General features: G+C 41.8%; 3 protein-coding genes across 3 annotated transcripts in view; 1 reads left to right on the top strand and 2 right to left on the bottom strand.

Annotated features, from left to right (window-relative positions):
- Window positions 1-17327, bottom strand: part of vps26b (VPS26, retromer complex component B) — a 440542-nt gene that overhangs the window by 142539 nt on the left and 280676 nt on the right. The gene's annotated exons all lie outside the window — the stretch shown is intronic.
- hspa8b (heat shock protein family A (Hsp70) member 8b) lies at window positions 6842-12634 on the top strand. Its single transcript, XM_037677574.1, has 9 exons — window positions 6842-7006; window positions 9887-10096; window positions 10186-10391; window positions 10479-10631; window positions 10758-11313; window positions 11391-11593; window positions 11666-11864; window positions 11937-12169; window positions 12251-12634. Exons 2-9 carry the CDS (start codon window positions 9892-9894, stop codon window positions 12434-12436), a joined length of 1941 nt encoding a protein of 646 aa, XP_037533502.1. The 5' UTR covers window positions 6842-7006; window positions 9887-9891; the 3' UTR covers window positions 12437-12634.
- lim2.3 (lens intrinsic membrane protein 2.3) overlaps window positions 15046-17327 on the bottom strand; it is a 4081-nt gene continuing 1799 nt past the window's right edge. Inside the window, exons 3-5 of the mRNA XM_037677580.1 lie at window positions 15527-15676; window positions 15318-15452; window positions 15046-15245 (exon numbers count right to left, since the gene is read on the bottom strand). Coding sequence (XP_037533508.1) covers window positions 15184-15245; window positions 15318-15452; window positions 15527-15676 — 347 coding nt within the window. The 3' untranslated portion in view covers window positions 15046-15183. The remainder of the gene's footprint in view (window positions 15246-15317; window positions 15453-15526; window positions 15677-17327) is intronic.

Raw genomic sequence — 17327 nt, forward strand, 5'->3', positions numbered from 1 at the left:
AGATAGATAGATAGATAGATAGATAGATAGATAGATAGATAGATAGATAGATAGATAGATAGATAGATAGATAGATAGATAGATAGATAGATAGATAGATAGATAGATAGATAGATAGATAGATAGATAGATAGATAGATAGATAGATAGATAGATAGATAGATAGATAGACGGGTGTGTTTTGAGATAAACTGATTAATAGCTCAAGTGTGCATTTCAAAGATCCATATCAGTGATTTGATGTCAAGTGTTTGTCTCGAAGATCTTTTGAGGTGATAAAAGTCTCACCGTCATTCGTGTGAGAGCACATTTTGTAATGGATCATATCTGAAATGGCTGCAGGCTGTCAACTTTAAATAGAAAATCTCAATGCGTTTTTGTACGCTGTGAGAACAAAAGACACGCCTATCTGAGAGAAATCCTGAGACTTTTGCAGAACATCCTTTCATAAAAAGGGACTTGTGAGTCCCCAGAGACTACCATCATAATACAACATGAGGACACAGCCTGAATAAGGTCCCCCGATAGATTTACTCGAGGTGTATCCAATGTCAAATGTCAGTTTAAGTCACCATTATTGGCAATAAACAGTGTTTGTGTCATAGCAGTGCCATCAGTGTATCTAAGGCTGCAAAACCTCAACCCCAAAGCAGTTAATATTGTCTCCCTTGGGAAAAAAGTATACCAGTTGTACCAGATCTGGGTCAGGACCTACGCTCAAACAAATATCTGTACTTGTAGGATTTCCTGCATCTACTGAACACACGTGGATGTACAGTATGTTTTCATGGAAACATGAGCCAAACTGAATGTAAAGGGACCCCGGATTGTTTGTTTGACCACATATAAATGAATGAGACAAACAAGTATTCACACTGTCATCCACACCAAGGGGTAACTGAGTCACAAATAGCCCTAATATGCATGTTTTTCATCAGTGGAAGTTAAACAGGAGACAACCAGAAAAGCTGGGAGGAGAACCTGTGACCTACTTGCGTCAGAGCTTTCTGTTATCAGGCTCCTCTCTTGGGGAACCAACGTCCACTTTCTGTCAGTGAGGTTGACACCTCGTCTACTTTTAAGATTAGACGCAAGTCTTTCGTGAGGGGGTCAGCTTGGGTTTCCTGAGCTATCCCTTAGTTACGCTGCTATAGGCTTAGACTGCTGGAGGACAAACTAAACACATTTCCTCACTCTGCTCCTGTCTTTACTTGCTCTACTGTACCTGTTTGAAGTTGTAATTATTTCTATCCTTAACATATCCTGATGCATGCTCAACATCCTTAACATCCTATCCTTAACATGTTTTTTTGTGTCTTTTTTCCAATAGAAAGCACACCTGGACCTGCCATTCTGTGTTTTTCTGTTTCTACTTCCTGTCTCCTCAAAGCCCACCTGGTTGAAGCAGATGGCCTCTCATCCTGAGCCTGGCTCTGCTGGAGGTTTCTTCCTGTTAAAAGGGAGTTTGTCCTTTCCACTCTTGCCTTTCTGCTTGCTCAGGATGGGACAAAGTGAAGATTCAACACAATCTGTTGGCTTCCTTAGATCGATAACTTTTACCATTTGGTGTTTGTAATGTATGTGGATGCTTTTGTATAGTGCCCTGAGACGACATCTGATGTGACTTGACACTATAAATAAACTGAATTGAACAGAATAATCCAGGTAGATAAATCTAACAAGGTTTAGTCAGGTCATCTGGATGGGGTCTTCTTTGTTGAAATGTTTTGTCTTTTATTCAAAAGACGTCTTCAGTCTGAGCAGCTACAACAAACTCGGTCTTAAAAGCAGCACCTTCTCATAGTGGATCAACCAGTTTGCTGGTGACAGCCCAAACTAGTTGTTCACATTCAAAAGGAGGACCATCAGCCTAATGACCATTTGTCAGTGCCCTGAAGGTCGCTCACTATTCAGAGGGTTGAGTGATACTTGCATGAGCAGCATTGTAAGAAGGTGACAGTTGACCACGGAGGCTTCCGCCCTGTTTTAACAATCACCAGGTTCTCAACTCCTCTCTCAAAACAAAGTTCCTCTCTATCAAGGATGTGAACATCTTTGTCCCTGAAAGAGTGACCGCTGGCCTGGAGATGAGTGTAGACCGCAGAGTCCTGGTCTGATGATGTTGATCTTCTGTGCTGGGCCATCCTTTTGGCCAGTGGCTGTTTAGTTTCCCCGATGTAAGACTGATCACAGCCCTCCTGACACTGAACAGCATACACAATATTACTCTGTTTATGCCAGGGGACTGGATCTTAGAGATTAACCGGTCTTTGTGGTAATGTATTTTTGGGTATGAAAGCCTCTGGGACAACCATCCATCCAGTATCTTTAACCGCTTTGTCATTTTTGGATTGCAGATGTCACTGGTTCCCATATGCAGCATTCACTTTGTGAGAGGTGGGGTACACACGACAGGTCACAAGTCCATTACATGGCCACATAGAGACAAATGAGACAAACACTCACTCTGTGGACAATTTAGCTACCAGTTAGCCTAACATGCATGCTTTTATTCTGTGGTAGGAAACCGGAGTATCCGGATAAAACCCATGAATGCACAGAGAAAACATGCAAACTCCACCTAGAAAGGCGACTTTCTTGCTGACAGCCTCGACCAACTGAGCCACCGTGTCGCCTACTGGGATGTCATGTTTAGAAAATTTCTCAGTTTCTCTGAAACTCCTGCAACATATGAAATTACCATTGGTCTGGGGTCCTCCTTTTTACCTGAAGGCTGGCTAGAGTCCTGTTTTGATCTCTTATCTGCCTTCAGAAAGGCCCAGTCAGGATAGACACATTGCTCCAGGGCTTGCCTTGTAAAGGAGAAGTTCCACACCACCGATGTGTGGGATTTCTCCTTCACAGACCTCATTTTGCATGTGAACAACCAGCAAACTGATTGATCCAATTTGAGAAGGTGCTGCTTATAAGACTGAATTTGTTGAAGCTCCTCAGACTGAAGAAGTCTTTTGGACAAAAGATTAAACGTTTCAACAAAGAAGAATCCGTCCATAGGACCTGTCTCAACCTTGTTAGAAGCAAACAAGCAATGTCAGAAAATTAATGAATGAACAGTTTTAAAGATTTTATATGTATGTTGCATGGTAAGGGAATGCAGTGATTGGCTGTCACACTGAAAAAGGGAGCGGAGTTCAAAACTCAACTTGGGCTTTTTGTGTAGTTTGCTCACTTTCCCGGATGTGGGTTTTCATCGGGTGCTTCGGTTTCCTTCTACAATCCAAAAACATACATTGTAGTTTAATTAACTCTAATCGATGTGAAGTGTTAGTGTGTGAATGCATGGTTTGTTGTGTCATACCTCTTCGTGTTGGCTCTTTGATGGACAGATGAACAGTCCAGGATTTACTTTTGCCTCTCGACTCCCAAGCATTGAGTGCTGGGATAGGCACCAGCTTCAAGTAGCTCTTGACAATTACACAAGTAAAAAATAAATGGAAGTACAGATGTCAATTATATTGTTAGATTTTTAAGTTTATCTTGATTTTATAGTTCATTTGCTTTTATCCTTGATAATGCAGCAAATCAGCTGGGCTAAGAAATTAACCTTCCTGTTGCACTAGTGTCAAAGTGACCCACACAAGCTTATTGTTAGGACCTCATCCAAGTGACGCCTCATGGGTCATTATAACCCAAAGGCAGCAGGAGGTTTAAATCATTACAATTCCTATAAGGTCCAACAAACCCATGATGTACCATCACAAAACTTAGTTTTACAGACTGGACTTATAGATTTCATAGTAATACCTATGAATAAGTGCTATGTTGTCATCATTGTATGTTATCAGACAATAACAATATTGGTTCTCTGCATTTAACCCATTGCACCTGGGATGCACACAGGTGGAGCAGTGGGCAGCTACTGAGTGCCCAGAGAGCAGTTAGGGATTAGGTGTCTTGCTCAGAGACACCACAATATGTGGGAATAGCTGGGAGTCAAGCCGCGACTTTCTGGTCCCAGGTCGGCTGCCCTACCTCTATCCCATCTCAGCTACCTATGGTACGCTTTAGAAAAAATATTTTATTTCTCTGAGACAAATATAAAAAAGGGATATGTGGTGCATGTGTCATTAAAATATGTTTTACGGTACATTATTTTGTAAAAAACAAAAATCAAAATCAAAAAGTCAAACTAACCTGTTTCTCATGTCCACAAATTTGACCCATAGAACTATAAGAAATATAACTTTCAGTGACAACCCAAAAAATAAGTACCTAAGTGGCTACAGCTGTCGTATACACGTCACTGAATATATGCCTGCCTGTGACGGAAAAGCCCATTCAGTGGACCTCCATGAAAAATAATCTGGGTATTAGAAATGAGAAAATGTTGTTTACTAATGGTTTGAATTACACAACAAGGTGTTTTCCAGTCTGCAGGAAACCACCAGGAGCAGAAGAAATGTTCATGCTGGTCTAAATGTGTACAGTTTATTTGGCTAGCTTGACTTTTCCAGCCCAGTACAAACTGTTGCAAATTTTAAAAAAAAAATGTATAAGTTTATTGGGTTCATTTTTTAAAACTTATTGTTATTAACCTCATTTTCTAAGGCTGACCTTGAATCTGAAACAAAAGTAAACCTCATGAACATAATTGTTTTGTACATCAGACCATCAGGCTTGTATCTTTTTCTCTCTTTTCTTTCTCCTGCAATTTTATAGGGTCAAATTAACAGCAAAGTATCAACTTGTTTTGTTAAACCCTTCAATGGGGTTTCAAAGTTCTTTTGACTACAAGTAGACCATGCTGTGCCGAGTCACACCTGAAAACATTATGCCTTACCTGAGCAGTGTCAGAATCATTACGCGTTAAAGTATCATCAGAGAACTTTTTTTGTCTTTTGTGTAATCATATCAGGACAGATGTGCCACATTGTAAACGTAAACTAATCCAAAGATTAGTTTTAAACTTGATCATCTTTGACCCAATAGTTTACTTCTTTTTACAGTCCATATTGTGCAGTTGTCAATTACTCAGCTTAGAGATTTTAATTTATAACACATTTTAAAGTATAAAGTTTTAGTTTTTTTTTTTAACTTGCCTGTGTCCCCCATCCTGTTAGTCATAGTGACATAAAAATAAAATTAAACAATAAAACTCTGTCTAACTGCATTTGTATTATGTGGATGGACTAAAACGCAATGCACTGAGGCAGCCACAGTTCATTAGTGCAGTCATCTGCTAATAAGAGAAATTCAGGCAAAAACATTGAACCTTAGGTTTGTTTCGATTGTGTTACAGGAAACGCACTGCATAGTCGGGAATCCATAGACTAAATTGCGCTACATGTTAATGAATGACTTGTGGGGAAACATTTCATCAAATTACAGTTAACGCCGTAATACCTTGTCTGAAGCCAAGTTTTAGAAGTACAGAGAGTGACAGCCTCATGGAGAGGTTGAAAGTTGGATCTATAAGTTTGGAGCCTGATACTTTGACAAACTCTAGGAAGCACAAGTAAACCTGCAATCTGGGAGTGAAGGGCTCTGTTTGGAAAATATGGAACAAGACGATATTTAACACAAGATGGAGCTTGATTGTTAGGAGGATTGTATGTTAGAAGTAGGATTATAAATCCTGAATTTTACTGGGAGCTAACAAAGAAAAGCTAAAACTAGAGAAATATGATCTCTCCCCAAATCCAGTCAGAACTTGGGCAGCAGCATTTTGAATAAATTTAATATTTTAATTGATTTTTTTCAGACATCTTAATGGTAAACAATTAAGTCCAGCCTGGAAGTGATAAATGCATGCTAACAAGCAGAAGACAGTGCTGGTTATTCCTTGCAAACAATCACAGTGAACCAATCCTAGTATATAAATCAATATTTACAGACCAATTTATAAATCAGTATTTGGTTACAAAACAGATTCAAAATCTAAGCAAATTATGGATTTTAACACAAAATTACTGACACGCAAAACTGTTGCCTTTAAGCTCAGTAAAAATTTTTAATGTGGATTTTTTTTTTTTACATTTTGCATACGATGAGTGTAAACTGAACAGAAATGAGAAGTCTGTTCCAAAGGACAGGAGCCTGCTGAAAGCTCTGTCTCCTGTTCTACCTTTAAAAACTCTGGGAACCACGAGTAAACCCGCAGTTTGCCAGCAGGTGCTCTGTTAGGATCATTAAAATATTTAATATAAGATGGAGTTTGATTGCGGATTAATTTGTATGTTAGAATTATATTTTATGAACGATAAGGAAGCAACAAAAAGAGGTTGAAATTAAAGAACTGTGATTTTGCTGTCAGAACTCCGAAAGCGACATTTTGGATCAGCTGAATACTTTTTAGAGTTTTTCAGACATGATTCAATTTCAGTTCACTTATTTATATAGTGCCAAGTCACAATAGAAGTCATCTCAGGGCACTGAATGATAATTACAATAGTCCTGCCAAGAATTGACAAAGCAGATTTTTATGCATCATTTTGGAACAAGATGTTTCTGATTTTATATTTGATAGAGAAAATGAGGAAAGCCAGGAAAAATAAAAAGGCTATATTCCTTCAGTAATAAGATTTCACAGAAAGACATGGTAACCTCTGGAATATTACTTCTATAAATACGTCTCACAGAAAGACACGGAAACCTCTGGAATAAACAACAACATTCTTCTGCTGGATCATGCTTATCTCCTGTTTGCGAGACTTTGCTGGAACTTTCACGTTCAACTAATTTATTCGCTATTTCCGGGTAGCAACTGATGCCGTGCACCGCTGAACCCATTTTCTGATTGGACCATTTTTGGAGGCGGGGACTTTATGGCCGGAGGTGATTGGTCAGATCCGCTCCACCTTTTTTCTAGAGAGTTCTGGGAGGGAACGTTTTTGAGGAGGCGAGGCCACGGATGCTGCAGACGCACTCTGCAAACGGGAGACCAACCGAGAGAAAGGAGAGCTGCAAGGAGCGACCGATTCAAGATTCACTGCCAAGAGTATCACTTACAGCCGCTGTAAACCGAGAAGACGTTAACTGAACGGAGGTGAGTAGCGGAAGTTGATTTTCTTCTTCGTGGTTGGAGGAGTGCAAAAACAAGAGCACGAGACTAGAATTAACGTTTATCAACGGAAATGTGCTAAGCTATTTTATATTTGGCGTCCAAGCAATTTTTAAATTCAGGTTTATATCTGACAACGGTCATTTTTTTAAATTGTTCTTGACTAATTGACAAGGTAATGTCCGAGTTATTATTTTTTGTCACATTTAATAGTGCTGTTAAACTGGTTAAGTTGGCTAACGCCAGAGAAATTTCTCGAACTTTAAGATTTCCACACGTGTTGAAGTCGCCTGAAGCTCAAAGAAACACCCAGAAGTTTCTGGTAGCTCGATAATAAGGAGACACACCCCCTCCATGTTTACTGCGGCTGACCAACTGCTGAGATGACGTTTTAAATGCATTTTAATTCGTTTAAATCGAGTTTACTAGAGCTGTGAAGATTTGGAATGCTTAAATATATAAACGTTTTAGTTTGGAGATTTTTAGTCAAAACGGTCAAGACTGATGAATATCAGTTTTTTTTTTTTTCAACAGGCCGCTTCTATGGTTAGACTTTATTTTCTATTTTAAACTTCTACTAATCGCATTCTGTGCTCGTACAGGTCACATTTTGTCCCAAGTTTGTCACCAACTAGTCTGTCCTGAACTACTGGGATTTTTTGTTTGTGTGTTTGTTTCACCAGCAGGGGTGTCCAACACTAAAAGGTGGGAACAAAAAACCTTTTTCCAACTAGGGGCCGGTTTCAGAATCACATGGGTGTCGGATAAATTTCAACTAGGGCCATATTTGGCCCCTGGGCCTTGAGTTTGGCATCCTAGAGTCTCTCATCTATGCTATTGTCCATAGCACAACCCACTTAAATATGATTGGTGTAATTTAAATAGTAAACGCCATTTACCGTGTTGATGGCTTATTGCTAAAGTGAGACCAAACTTGTTGAGCTTCACACAATAACCTGCATTTTCTCCTACAGTCAGCAGGTGGTGACATTTGCTTCATAAATTAAAGTTAAATCTGGTCCTCTGGACATTCAAGAAAACCCAAAACAACAAAAAATGTAAACGTTTCGTCTCATCCGAGAAACTTCCTCAGTCTGAAGAGCTGTATTCAGCTCAGTCTCTTAAATAGCACCGTCTCAGAGTGGATCAACCAGTTTGCTGCTGACAACCAAAACCAGCTGATCACGTGCTCAAGAAGGACCATCAGCATAACAATGGATCATTAGCACACTGATGGCTGTTTACTGTTCACAGAGGGCTGAGTGATACTAGCAATCACAGCATTGCAAGAGGGGGACAGTTGAACCCGGAGGCCTCCACCCCGTTTAATGATGGACTATTTCTTTTCACAAAGATGGCCTTTACTCTTCTTTCAAACCATCGTTCTTCTCTGTCCAGGATGTGAACATCATCCCTGAAAGAGTGACCGCTGGCCTGGAGATGAGTGTAGACCGCAGAGTCCTGGCCTGATGATGTTGATCTTCTGTGCTGGGCCATCCTTTTGGCCAGTGGCTGTTTTGTTTCCCCGATGTAAGACTGATCACAGCCCTCCTGACACTGAACAGCACAAACAGAGTAATGTTGTGTATGCTGTTCAGTGTCAGGAGGGCTGTGATCAGTCTTACATCGGGGAAACGAAACGGCCACTGGCCAAAAGGATGGCCCAGCACAGAAGATCAACATCATCAGGCCAGGACTCTGCGGTCTACACTCATCTCCAGGCCAGCGGTCACTCTTTCAGGGATGAAGATGTTCACATCCTGGACAGAGAGGAACGATGGTTTGAGAGGAGGAGTAAAGGAGGCCATCTTTGTGAAAAGAAATCGTCCATCATTAAACGGGTGGAGGCCTCCGGGTTCAACTGTCCCCCTCTTACAATGCTGTGATTGCTAGTATCACTCAGCCCTCTGTGAACAGTAAACAGCCATCAGTGTGCTAATGATCCATTGTTAGGCTGATGGTCCTTCTTGAGCATGTGATCAGCTGGTTTTGGTTGTCAGCAGCAAAACTGGTTGATCCACTCTGAGAAGGTGCTATTTAAGAGACTGAGCTGAAAACAGCTCCTCAGACTGAGGAAGTCTCTCGGATGAGAGACGAAACGTTTCTACATTTTTTGTTGTTTTGCTTTGTTTTGGTTTTTTTTGAATGTCCAGAGGACCAGATTTAACTTTTTTTAGATTTTTCTACCTGGATTATTGAGCATGCATCAGGATATTTGCTTCATAAAGTTCTCTCAAAAGATTAAGGATTCACACCACGTGGTGGAACGAAATTGTGTACACGGTCCCAGTTTCAACAAAAGTATAAAATTTAAAATTATCCAAGATTTGAAGACTACATAAATGCAATAACCACTAGTAGCGTAGATAAAATCCACTGAACAGCATGAATGTGAGTCTGTGTGAGCTATATGCTTAAATGTTCTCCGTGCGCTTGAATCTGCTCCTTTCCTGTTGAAGCTGGTTTTGATGGAGCTCTGTCCACATACACATGAGCTGTTTGGTGACATGCTTTGAGTATAGTCCATGACCTCCACCGCCCAGAAATGTAATCTTGAAAGCTCAATTCCCCATGAGGTTTGAGATGGGGTTTATATTTCTGCGTCGACGCTGCTGTTGTAGCAACAGTAAACATGGGGGCTGCAGCTCTCCGGGAATAGGAAAGATTTTGTCCTGTGTCTTCACATTTTTTTTTTTTTGCCTCCGTGAATATTGATTGAGACAGTTGTTGTAGGGTGCATGTAGCACATGCTTTGGATTTTGCTATTTAATCTGTTTAGTCTGTCACCTCATTAATGTGTTTGATTGTTGCTGTCCACAGAGCTTGAGGTAGAAGCTGCTGTTCATCAGGATTGTTTTCTTTCAGGAATCATGTCTAAAGGACCAGCTGTGGGCATCGACCTGGGCACTACCTACTCTTGCGTAGGAGTGTTTCAGCACGGCAAAGTTGAGATCATTGCCAACGACCAGGGAAACAGGACCACGCCCAGTTATGTTGCCTTCACTGACACCGAGAGGCTGATCGGAGACGCAGCCAAGAACCAGGTGGCCCTGAACCCCAACAACACTGTATTTGGTAAGATTGCAATCTCAGACCACGTACGATTAATAATCTAAAGCATTTCTGCTCTTTAATCGCATCATTTATGCCCCCCCTCCCCCCAGATGCAAAGCGTCTTATTGGGCGTCGTTTTGATGACAGCGTTGTGCAGTCTGACATGAAACACTGGCCCTTCACCGTAATCAATGATAACACTCGTCCCAAAGTAAAAGTGGAGTACAAAGGAGAGACCAAGACTTTCTACCCAGAGGAGATCTCCTCCATGGTGCTGATCAAAATGAAGGAGATCGCAGAGGCTTACCTTGGCAAGGTATCCTGATGGACTTCAGGTTTTTCTTTGTCCATGGGTGCTGAACTGTCGTGACAAATGTTGCAATGTTTCTGATTTTTATTTCAGACTGTAACTAATGCTGTGGTGACTGTTCCTGCCTACTTCAACGACTCCCAGCGCCAGGCGACCAAAGACGCAGGAACGATTTCTGGCCTTAATGTTCTGCGTATTATCAACGAGCCCACTGCTGCTGCCATTGCTTACGGCTTGGACAAGAAGGTAGAACAATGTTTTATTTAAGCTACAGATTACCAGATTAATTTGAAAGCCCAAATGTTTAAATCTGTCATATTCAGTCCTGGAACCTTTTTCAGCTGTAGCCAAATTTTAAAATGTACTTTTCAGGTGGGATCTGAGCGACACGTGCTCATCTTTGACCTGGGCGGCGGCACGTTCGATGTCTCCATCTTGAGCATCGAGGACGGCATCTTTGAAGTGAAGTCCACGGCAGGCGACACGCACTTGGGCGGCGAGGACTTCGACAACCGCATGGTGAACCACTTCATTGCAGAGTTCAAACGAAAGTACAAGAAGGACATCAGCGCCAACAAGAGGGCGGTGCGGCGTCTGCGCACAGCCTGCGAGCGAGCCAAGCGCACGCTGTCGTCCAGCACTCAGGCCAGCATCGAGATCGACTCCCTGTACGAGGGCATCGACTTCTACACCTCCATCACCAGGGCCCGCTTCGAGGAGCTGAACGCTGACCTGTTCAGAGGAACTCTCGAACCTGTGGAGAAGGCGCTCAATGATGCTAAGATGGACAAGGGTCAAATCCACGACATCGTCCTGGTGGGAGGGTCAACTCGCATTCCTAAAATCCAGAAACTGCTGCAGGACTTCTTCAACGGAAAGGACCTGAATAAGAGCATCAATCCTGACGAGGCTGTGGCTTACGGTGCAGGTAGGAGTTCTCCTAGAGAAGACTTGCAGTACCATCAAGCGTTTTGTCTAAACCTCTTCTACCTGTTGGTTCTGCAGCCGTCCAGGCAGCCATCTTGTGCGGCGACAAGTCCGAGAACGTTCAGGACCTGCTGCTGCTGGATGTGACCCCTCTGTCTCTGGGCATCGAGACCGCAGGTGGAGTCATGACCGTGCTCATCAAGAGGAACACCACCATCCCCACAAAACAAACGCAGACCTTCACCACCTACTCTGACAACCAGCCTGGTGTCCTCATCCAGGTGAGAGACTGGTCTGTTCAAGATGTTTGAAGGAACCCCGTTCTTGTTGGGCTGACCGTATTTACTGTGTAGGTGTTTGAGGGTGAAAGAGCCATGACCAAAGACAACAACCTGCTGGGGAAGTTTGACCTGACTGGAATCCCACCAGCTCCTCGAGGAGTTCCTCAAATCGAGGTGACCTTCGATATCGACGCCAACGGCATCATGAACGTGTCCGCGGTCGACAAGAGCACTGGGAAAGAGAACAAAATCACAATCACCAATGACAAAGGTCGGTACAGACAACATTTAGTTGTGTTTATTCAACTCTATTCTCTTTGCCTAAAACGTATTTGTCTATCAGGTCGCCTGAGCAAGGAGGACATTGAGCGAATGGTCCAGGAGGCAGAGAAGTACAAATCTGAGGATGACGTGCAGAGAGAGAGGGTGTCTGCCAAGAACAGTCTGGAGTCCTACGCCTTCAACATGAAGTCCACTGTGGAGGACGAGAAACTGAAGGACAAGATCAGCGAGGAGGACAAGCACAAGATTCTGGACAAATGTAACGAGGTCATCAGCTGGCTGGACAGAAATCAGGTTTGTCTTCACGTTACAGCTGGAAACCTGCAGAGGAGCTGCAGAGATGCTAACCACCTGTCTGTCTTTGTTTCTGCTCAGTCTGCAGAGAAGGAGGAGTTTGAGCACCAGCAGAAGGAGCTGGAGAAGGTGTGTAACCCAGTCATGACCAAGTTGTACCAAAGTCCTGGAGGGATGCCCGGAGGGATGCCCAGCGGTTTCCACGGCGCTGGTGCTGCTCCTGGATCAGGAGGATCCTCTGGTCCCACCATCGAGGAAGTGGACTGAGCTAAAGAATGTGTTTGATCTTTTTGTTGTTTGTATATTTTTGCCAAGGCGTGTTTCCTGAATGGTTAAACAGTAACTGCAGTTCTCTTTGCCAACCATTTCTGTGGCAACTGTTCAGACGTGTTCACTTCACCGCAGTATTTTTTAAATTTATTCTGTTCTGTCTAATGCACAATACCTCAATAAAAGATTATCTTTGCCTTATAGTTTCTGTATTATTCCTGGTCCACAAGTCAGGACCTGTGGTTGTAGCACCCACTCGGTGGTGCTGCGTGTGGAACATCAGATCCAAACGGAAAGCAGTGTTCGATACCAGGATTTTCTGGTCCGATGCGATACCGGGTAAAATATATTCGCCTATCGGTGTTGTTGATTCCGATACTGATACTTTTTGGCAAATCTGCCTAATGTGTCCGGTAAACCTAAAAAAAATCAGTGTATTCAAGTCAAAGTTGCATAAAGAACGCAAGACAAAGTAATTTATTTTAAACTGAGGAGTATGTTGATGCAGTGGCCTCATTTAGTCTGAGCTTATAAAACAAACAGGACATCATACAAAATATATGAAAATGGTTTTTCAAACAATAAAAAGCATAAAACATAAAAAAAATTATTAAATATATTAAATAATTAGATATATTAAAGATAATATGTTATATTTGATTGTTAAGTCATGCTTCTTCCAACTGAGGCGGCTGTCTAAACTGAAGCCCCTGGAGCCAGTAATACATGCATTCATTACATCTAGGCTTGATTACTGCAATTCACTCCTGTTTGGTATCAGTCAGACCTCCATTGCACGACTGCAACTGGTCCAGAATGCAGCAGCCCGATTTTTAACCAGTACAGGCAAAAGAGAGCACATTACACCAGTTTTGGCTTCACTGCACTGGTTACCGGTTCACTTTCAAATCCAGTTCAAAATACTCATGTATGTCTACAAATCACTGAACAGTGTTGCCCCCCCCCCCCCCCATCTCTCTGATCTGCTACAACCGTGTGTCCCACCACGTTCCCTGAGGTCAGCGAACCAGTTGCTCCTCACAGTTCCAGGAACTCGTCTTGACAGGGCCTTCTCTGTAGCAGGACCAAGACTTTGGAACGAGTTACCTCTGCTTGTCAGACAGGTCCCCTCCCTCTCGGTTTTCAAGCCCCGTTTAAAAACTCACTACTATTCAGTAGCATTCAACCCCAGATGATCTGTGTTTTGATCCTGTATGCTCCACACTGGTTTGTCGTCATTATCTGCATCGTTTTTTGTCTATATTTCTGATTTACTTCATTTTGTATTTTGCTTTGTGTGTTACCTGTTGTTCTGTCTGTACAGCACTTTGGTTGGCCTTGTCGCTGTTTTAAGTGCTCTATAAATAAAATGGTATGGTATATTTTTATCCACATTTTTTTAAATATATTTTTCAGAGTTCACCAAGCTTATCTCCACTGCTCTGTATAATTTGACACCAGTTGTATGTAATCCACTTTAAATGATCCACTTTAAATGCTATGAAACCTTACCTGAATAAATCTAGTCTTTTTTTGCCCATGTGAGATTATCTCAACTCCAACTGCAGTAGTTCTTGGCACAGCTGAAAGCTCCACATTTCCTCCCTCTGTACCTGGATAGTCCTGCAGCCCTGAATGCTAGGAAACACCTTGTATATGTGACTTTCCTTCCCTCCATTGATTACGGTGACATTATTTACATGAACGCTCCTACAAGAACCCTGCAGATGTTGGATGCTGTCTATCATGGTGCACTAAGATTCATAACTGGCTGTGATTATCGTACCCACCACTGCACCCTGTATTCACTGGTTAACTGGACATCATTAACTTCATGCAGACTCTCTCACTGGTACATTTTCATCTTTAAATCACTTCTTGGTCTGATGCCTTCATACATCTCCTCCTACATGTCTCTGCATGAGTGCAGCTACAGCGTGCGCTCTCAGGACATTATTACCTGCAGTGTTCCCTCATTGAAGACTGAACTAGGTAAAAGGGCCTTCTCCTACTCCGCTCCTGTTTCCTAGAACATCTTACAAAAAGATCTGAAGCTCTCGACCTTTGACCTCTCTAAGTGGCTTTAAGAATCTGTTGGACTCCTGGCAGGAACCAATGCAGACACGTTCCTGTTTTTAGTTTTCTACATTCACCTTATAATCTAGCTGTTTTTTGTTACTTTTCTTTTTTTAGCCATCCTATTTGTTTAAAAAAAATAAAATAAAATCTGTATGCCTTTTTATAATTGTCTATTGTTGTTGCTGTTGTCCATTGTTGTCATCATTCTTTGTTGAAACCAGGTCTCTCTTGTAAATGAGTCCTTGAGGCTCAATAGGATTTACCTGTCTAAATAAAGGTTGAAAAAAAAAAATCTAAATAATCTATTTTTAAATTAAAGGTTTAACTCTGGTATTAAGATGGTTGCAGTAATTTGCAGTAAATTTACAGATGTATTGGCACAAAAAGGTTATTTTTATAAAAAAAATAAAAATAAATTATAGACTGAAAAAGTATGAAACTTAAAAATAGACGTGAACTGATTCAGAGCTTCTGTCAGCATCATGTTTTCAATATAAGAGTGAAAAATCAGACAAAATGCACGCTTTTCTCCGTTTATTTAGTTGATTTGTGGATATCCGTGTTTACATAAAGTGTTTGGAAAGTTGCGTGGACACAGGTCCTCTGATCCAGGTGTTCATGAGGTCGGGTTGTTCTTCGAGCTGGTTGGGAGGATGTAGGGCAGGTCAGCGTGTGTTGGAGTTTCTGGGGCATTCGTGCATCCGGTAGGCACACATGAAGAAGATACCTGAGAAGAAGACGATTGTCAGAGAAAGTAGAGCACGAAACACGAGCTGAAGTCTGACTCCAAGATGCAAACCTGAGAAAAATGTGAGCACCACCGCCACCCAGCCCATTATGTAGGACCAGGAGAACCGCCAGCTGCCATAGCGTTTCCCATAGTAGTTCACGGTCACTCCGGTGTAGACAGCCATCGCCAGCAGCACGAAGAAGCCTGCAGAGAAACGGGTCAGAAGTGAGGTCTGTTTCAGGACGGAGGGATGATGGGTGTGGCTGTCAGCTGCTTACAGGAGATGAAGAAGAGGATCCCGGCTGCAAAGGTCTTGTCGAAGCCGTCAAAGGAGGAGTAGTGGACGAAGGCCATGATGCCGATCACGATGCCGAGGAAACAGGCCAGCAGGGACAGAATCATGAAGGCCCGGGTGGCATCCCAGTAGGCTGAGACAGGGAGAGGACAGGGGTCCACACGTGCGTCAGAACCTTTCTAAACTCAGAAGTAAAGATCCTTTCAACACCTAAGTGCACAAGTTTTCCTGTGAATTTTCATTTTCAGCAGATTTAATATAAAAATTTGAATTTTCTGAAAGTCTCTTTGGAAATAAAAGCAACTTGTGTCCCTGATGAATTCATGCTCTAAATTCACAAAAAATAATAATTACAAAACAACTACAGTCATAGGATTGTACTGGTCTGATTTTACAGTCTACATGCTTTGATGGTGACCAGTTTACTTTATAACTGATGACTTCAATTTTTGGCCCAATTTTAAACCAAATGCTAATTTATAAATCGTCACTGATTTAAATACAAAGTGATGACTCTGTCTTTAATCTATATTGTGTGAACTGTCTTCTGCTTGTCTTGTCACTTTCAGTCTGGATTACTGTGATCATTTCTTATCAGGAGCACCTGACAAAACCCTCAAAAACAAGTCCATGTGGTCCAAAATGTTCTGAGTTAAAAATCACACTTCTCCAGTTTTAGCTTCTTTTTTACATTAAATTATGAACAGAATTTAAATCTTACTTCTAACATACAAATCTCTGAACAACTAAGCTCCATTTTATATTAAAGCTCTAGTGTTCCACAGAGCACTTCACACTCAGACTGCAGGTTTACTCGTAGTTCCTATAGTTTCTAAAAGTTGAATGGGAGACAGAGAGTTCAGTTATCAGGCTCCTCTGTTGTGGAACCAACTTCCAGTTGCAGTCTGTGAGGGGGACACTCTAATAAGACTTTCCTTTTTGGTAAATCCTAAAGATAGTGTTGGCTTGAGTTTCCTGAACTATCCCTTAGTTATGATGCTATAGGCTTAAACTGCTGGAAGACCACATTTCCTAACTTTGCTGCAGTTGAGCCACTCTAATGTTCATGTTTGTATTTGTACGTATTAACGTGCTTTTCCTTTACTCTCTTTCCATAGAAACAAAACCTGAACCATAGAAACTACACCTTAACCATATAAACTGTGCATGGACCATAAAAACTACACCTGATCCATACAAAGTACACATAGACCATAGAAACTACACCTGGACCATAGAAACTACACCTGGACCAAAACAACTACACCTGAACCATAGAAACTGCACCTGAACCATAGAAACTACACCTGGGCCATATAAATTACACCTGAACCATAGAAATGACACAGGGACCATGGAAACTACACTTGGAGCATAGAACTTACACCTGGATCCTAGAAACCCCTGAACAATAAAAACTACATCTGAACCACAGAAAAGACACCTGGACCATATAAATGACACGAGAACCACAGAAACGACACCTGGATCATATGACACCTGGACTATAGAAACAACATCTGGATCATAAAAACTACACCTGAACCATGTGCAACTGGACCATAGAAACAACACCTGGATCATCCATTGTGTGTCTGTCTCCTGTCTCCTCAGCCTCCAAAAAACTACACCTGGACCATAAAAACTACACCTGAAACATATGCACCTGGATCATAGAAACTACACCAGGAGCATCCATTGTGTGTCTGTCTCCTGTCTCCTCAGCCTCCAAAAAACTACACCTTGCCCATAAAAACTACACCTGAACCATAGAAACTACACCT

Source organism: Nematolebias whitei, chromosome 6 (assembly GCF_014905685.2).
Source record: "Nematolebias whitei isolate Nwh7 chromosome 6, NemWhi1, whole genome shotgun sequence".
NCBI lineage: Eukaryota > Metazoa > Chordata > Actinopteri > Cyprinodontiformes > Rivulidae > Nematolebias > Nematolebias whitei.

Bases quoted from the DNA above. Each gene is read 5' to 3' on its own strand.
- hspa8b (XM_037677574.1), top strand. From the start codon at position 9,892: ATGTCTAAAGGACCAGCTGTGGGCATCGACCTGGGCACTACCTACTCT. The intron at 11,314-11,390 runs GTAGGAGTTCTC...TTGGTTCTGCAG, and splicing joins GGCTGTGGCTTACGGTGCAG to CCGTCCAGGCAGCCATCTTG. The intron at 12,170-12,250 runs GTTTGTCTTCAC...GTTTCTGCTCAG, and splicing joins GCTGGCTGGACAGAAATCAG to TCTGCAGAGAAGGAGGAGTT.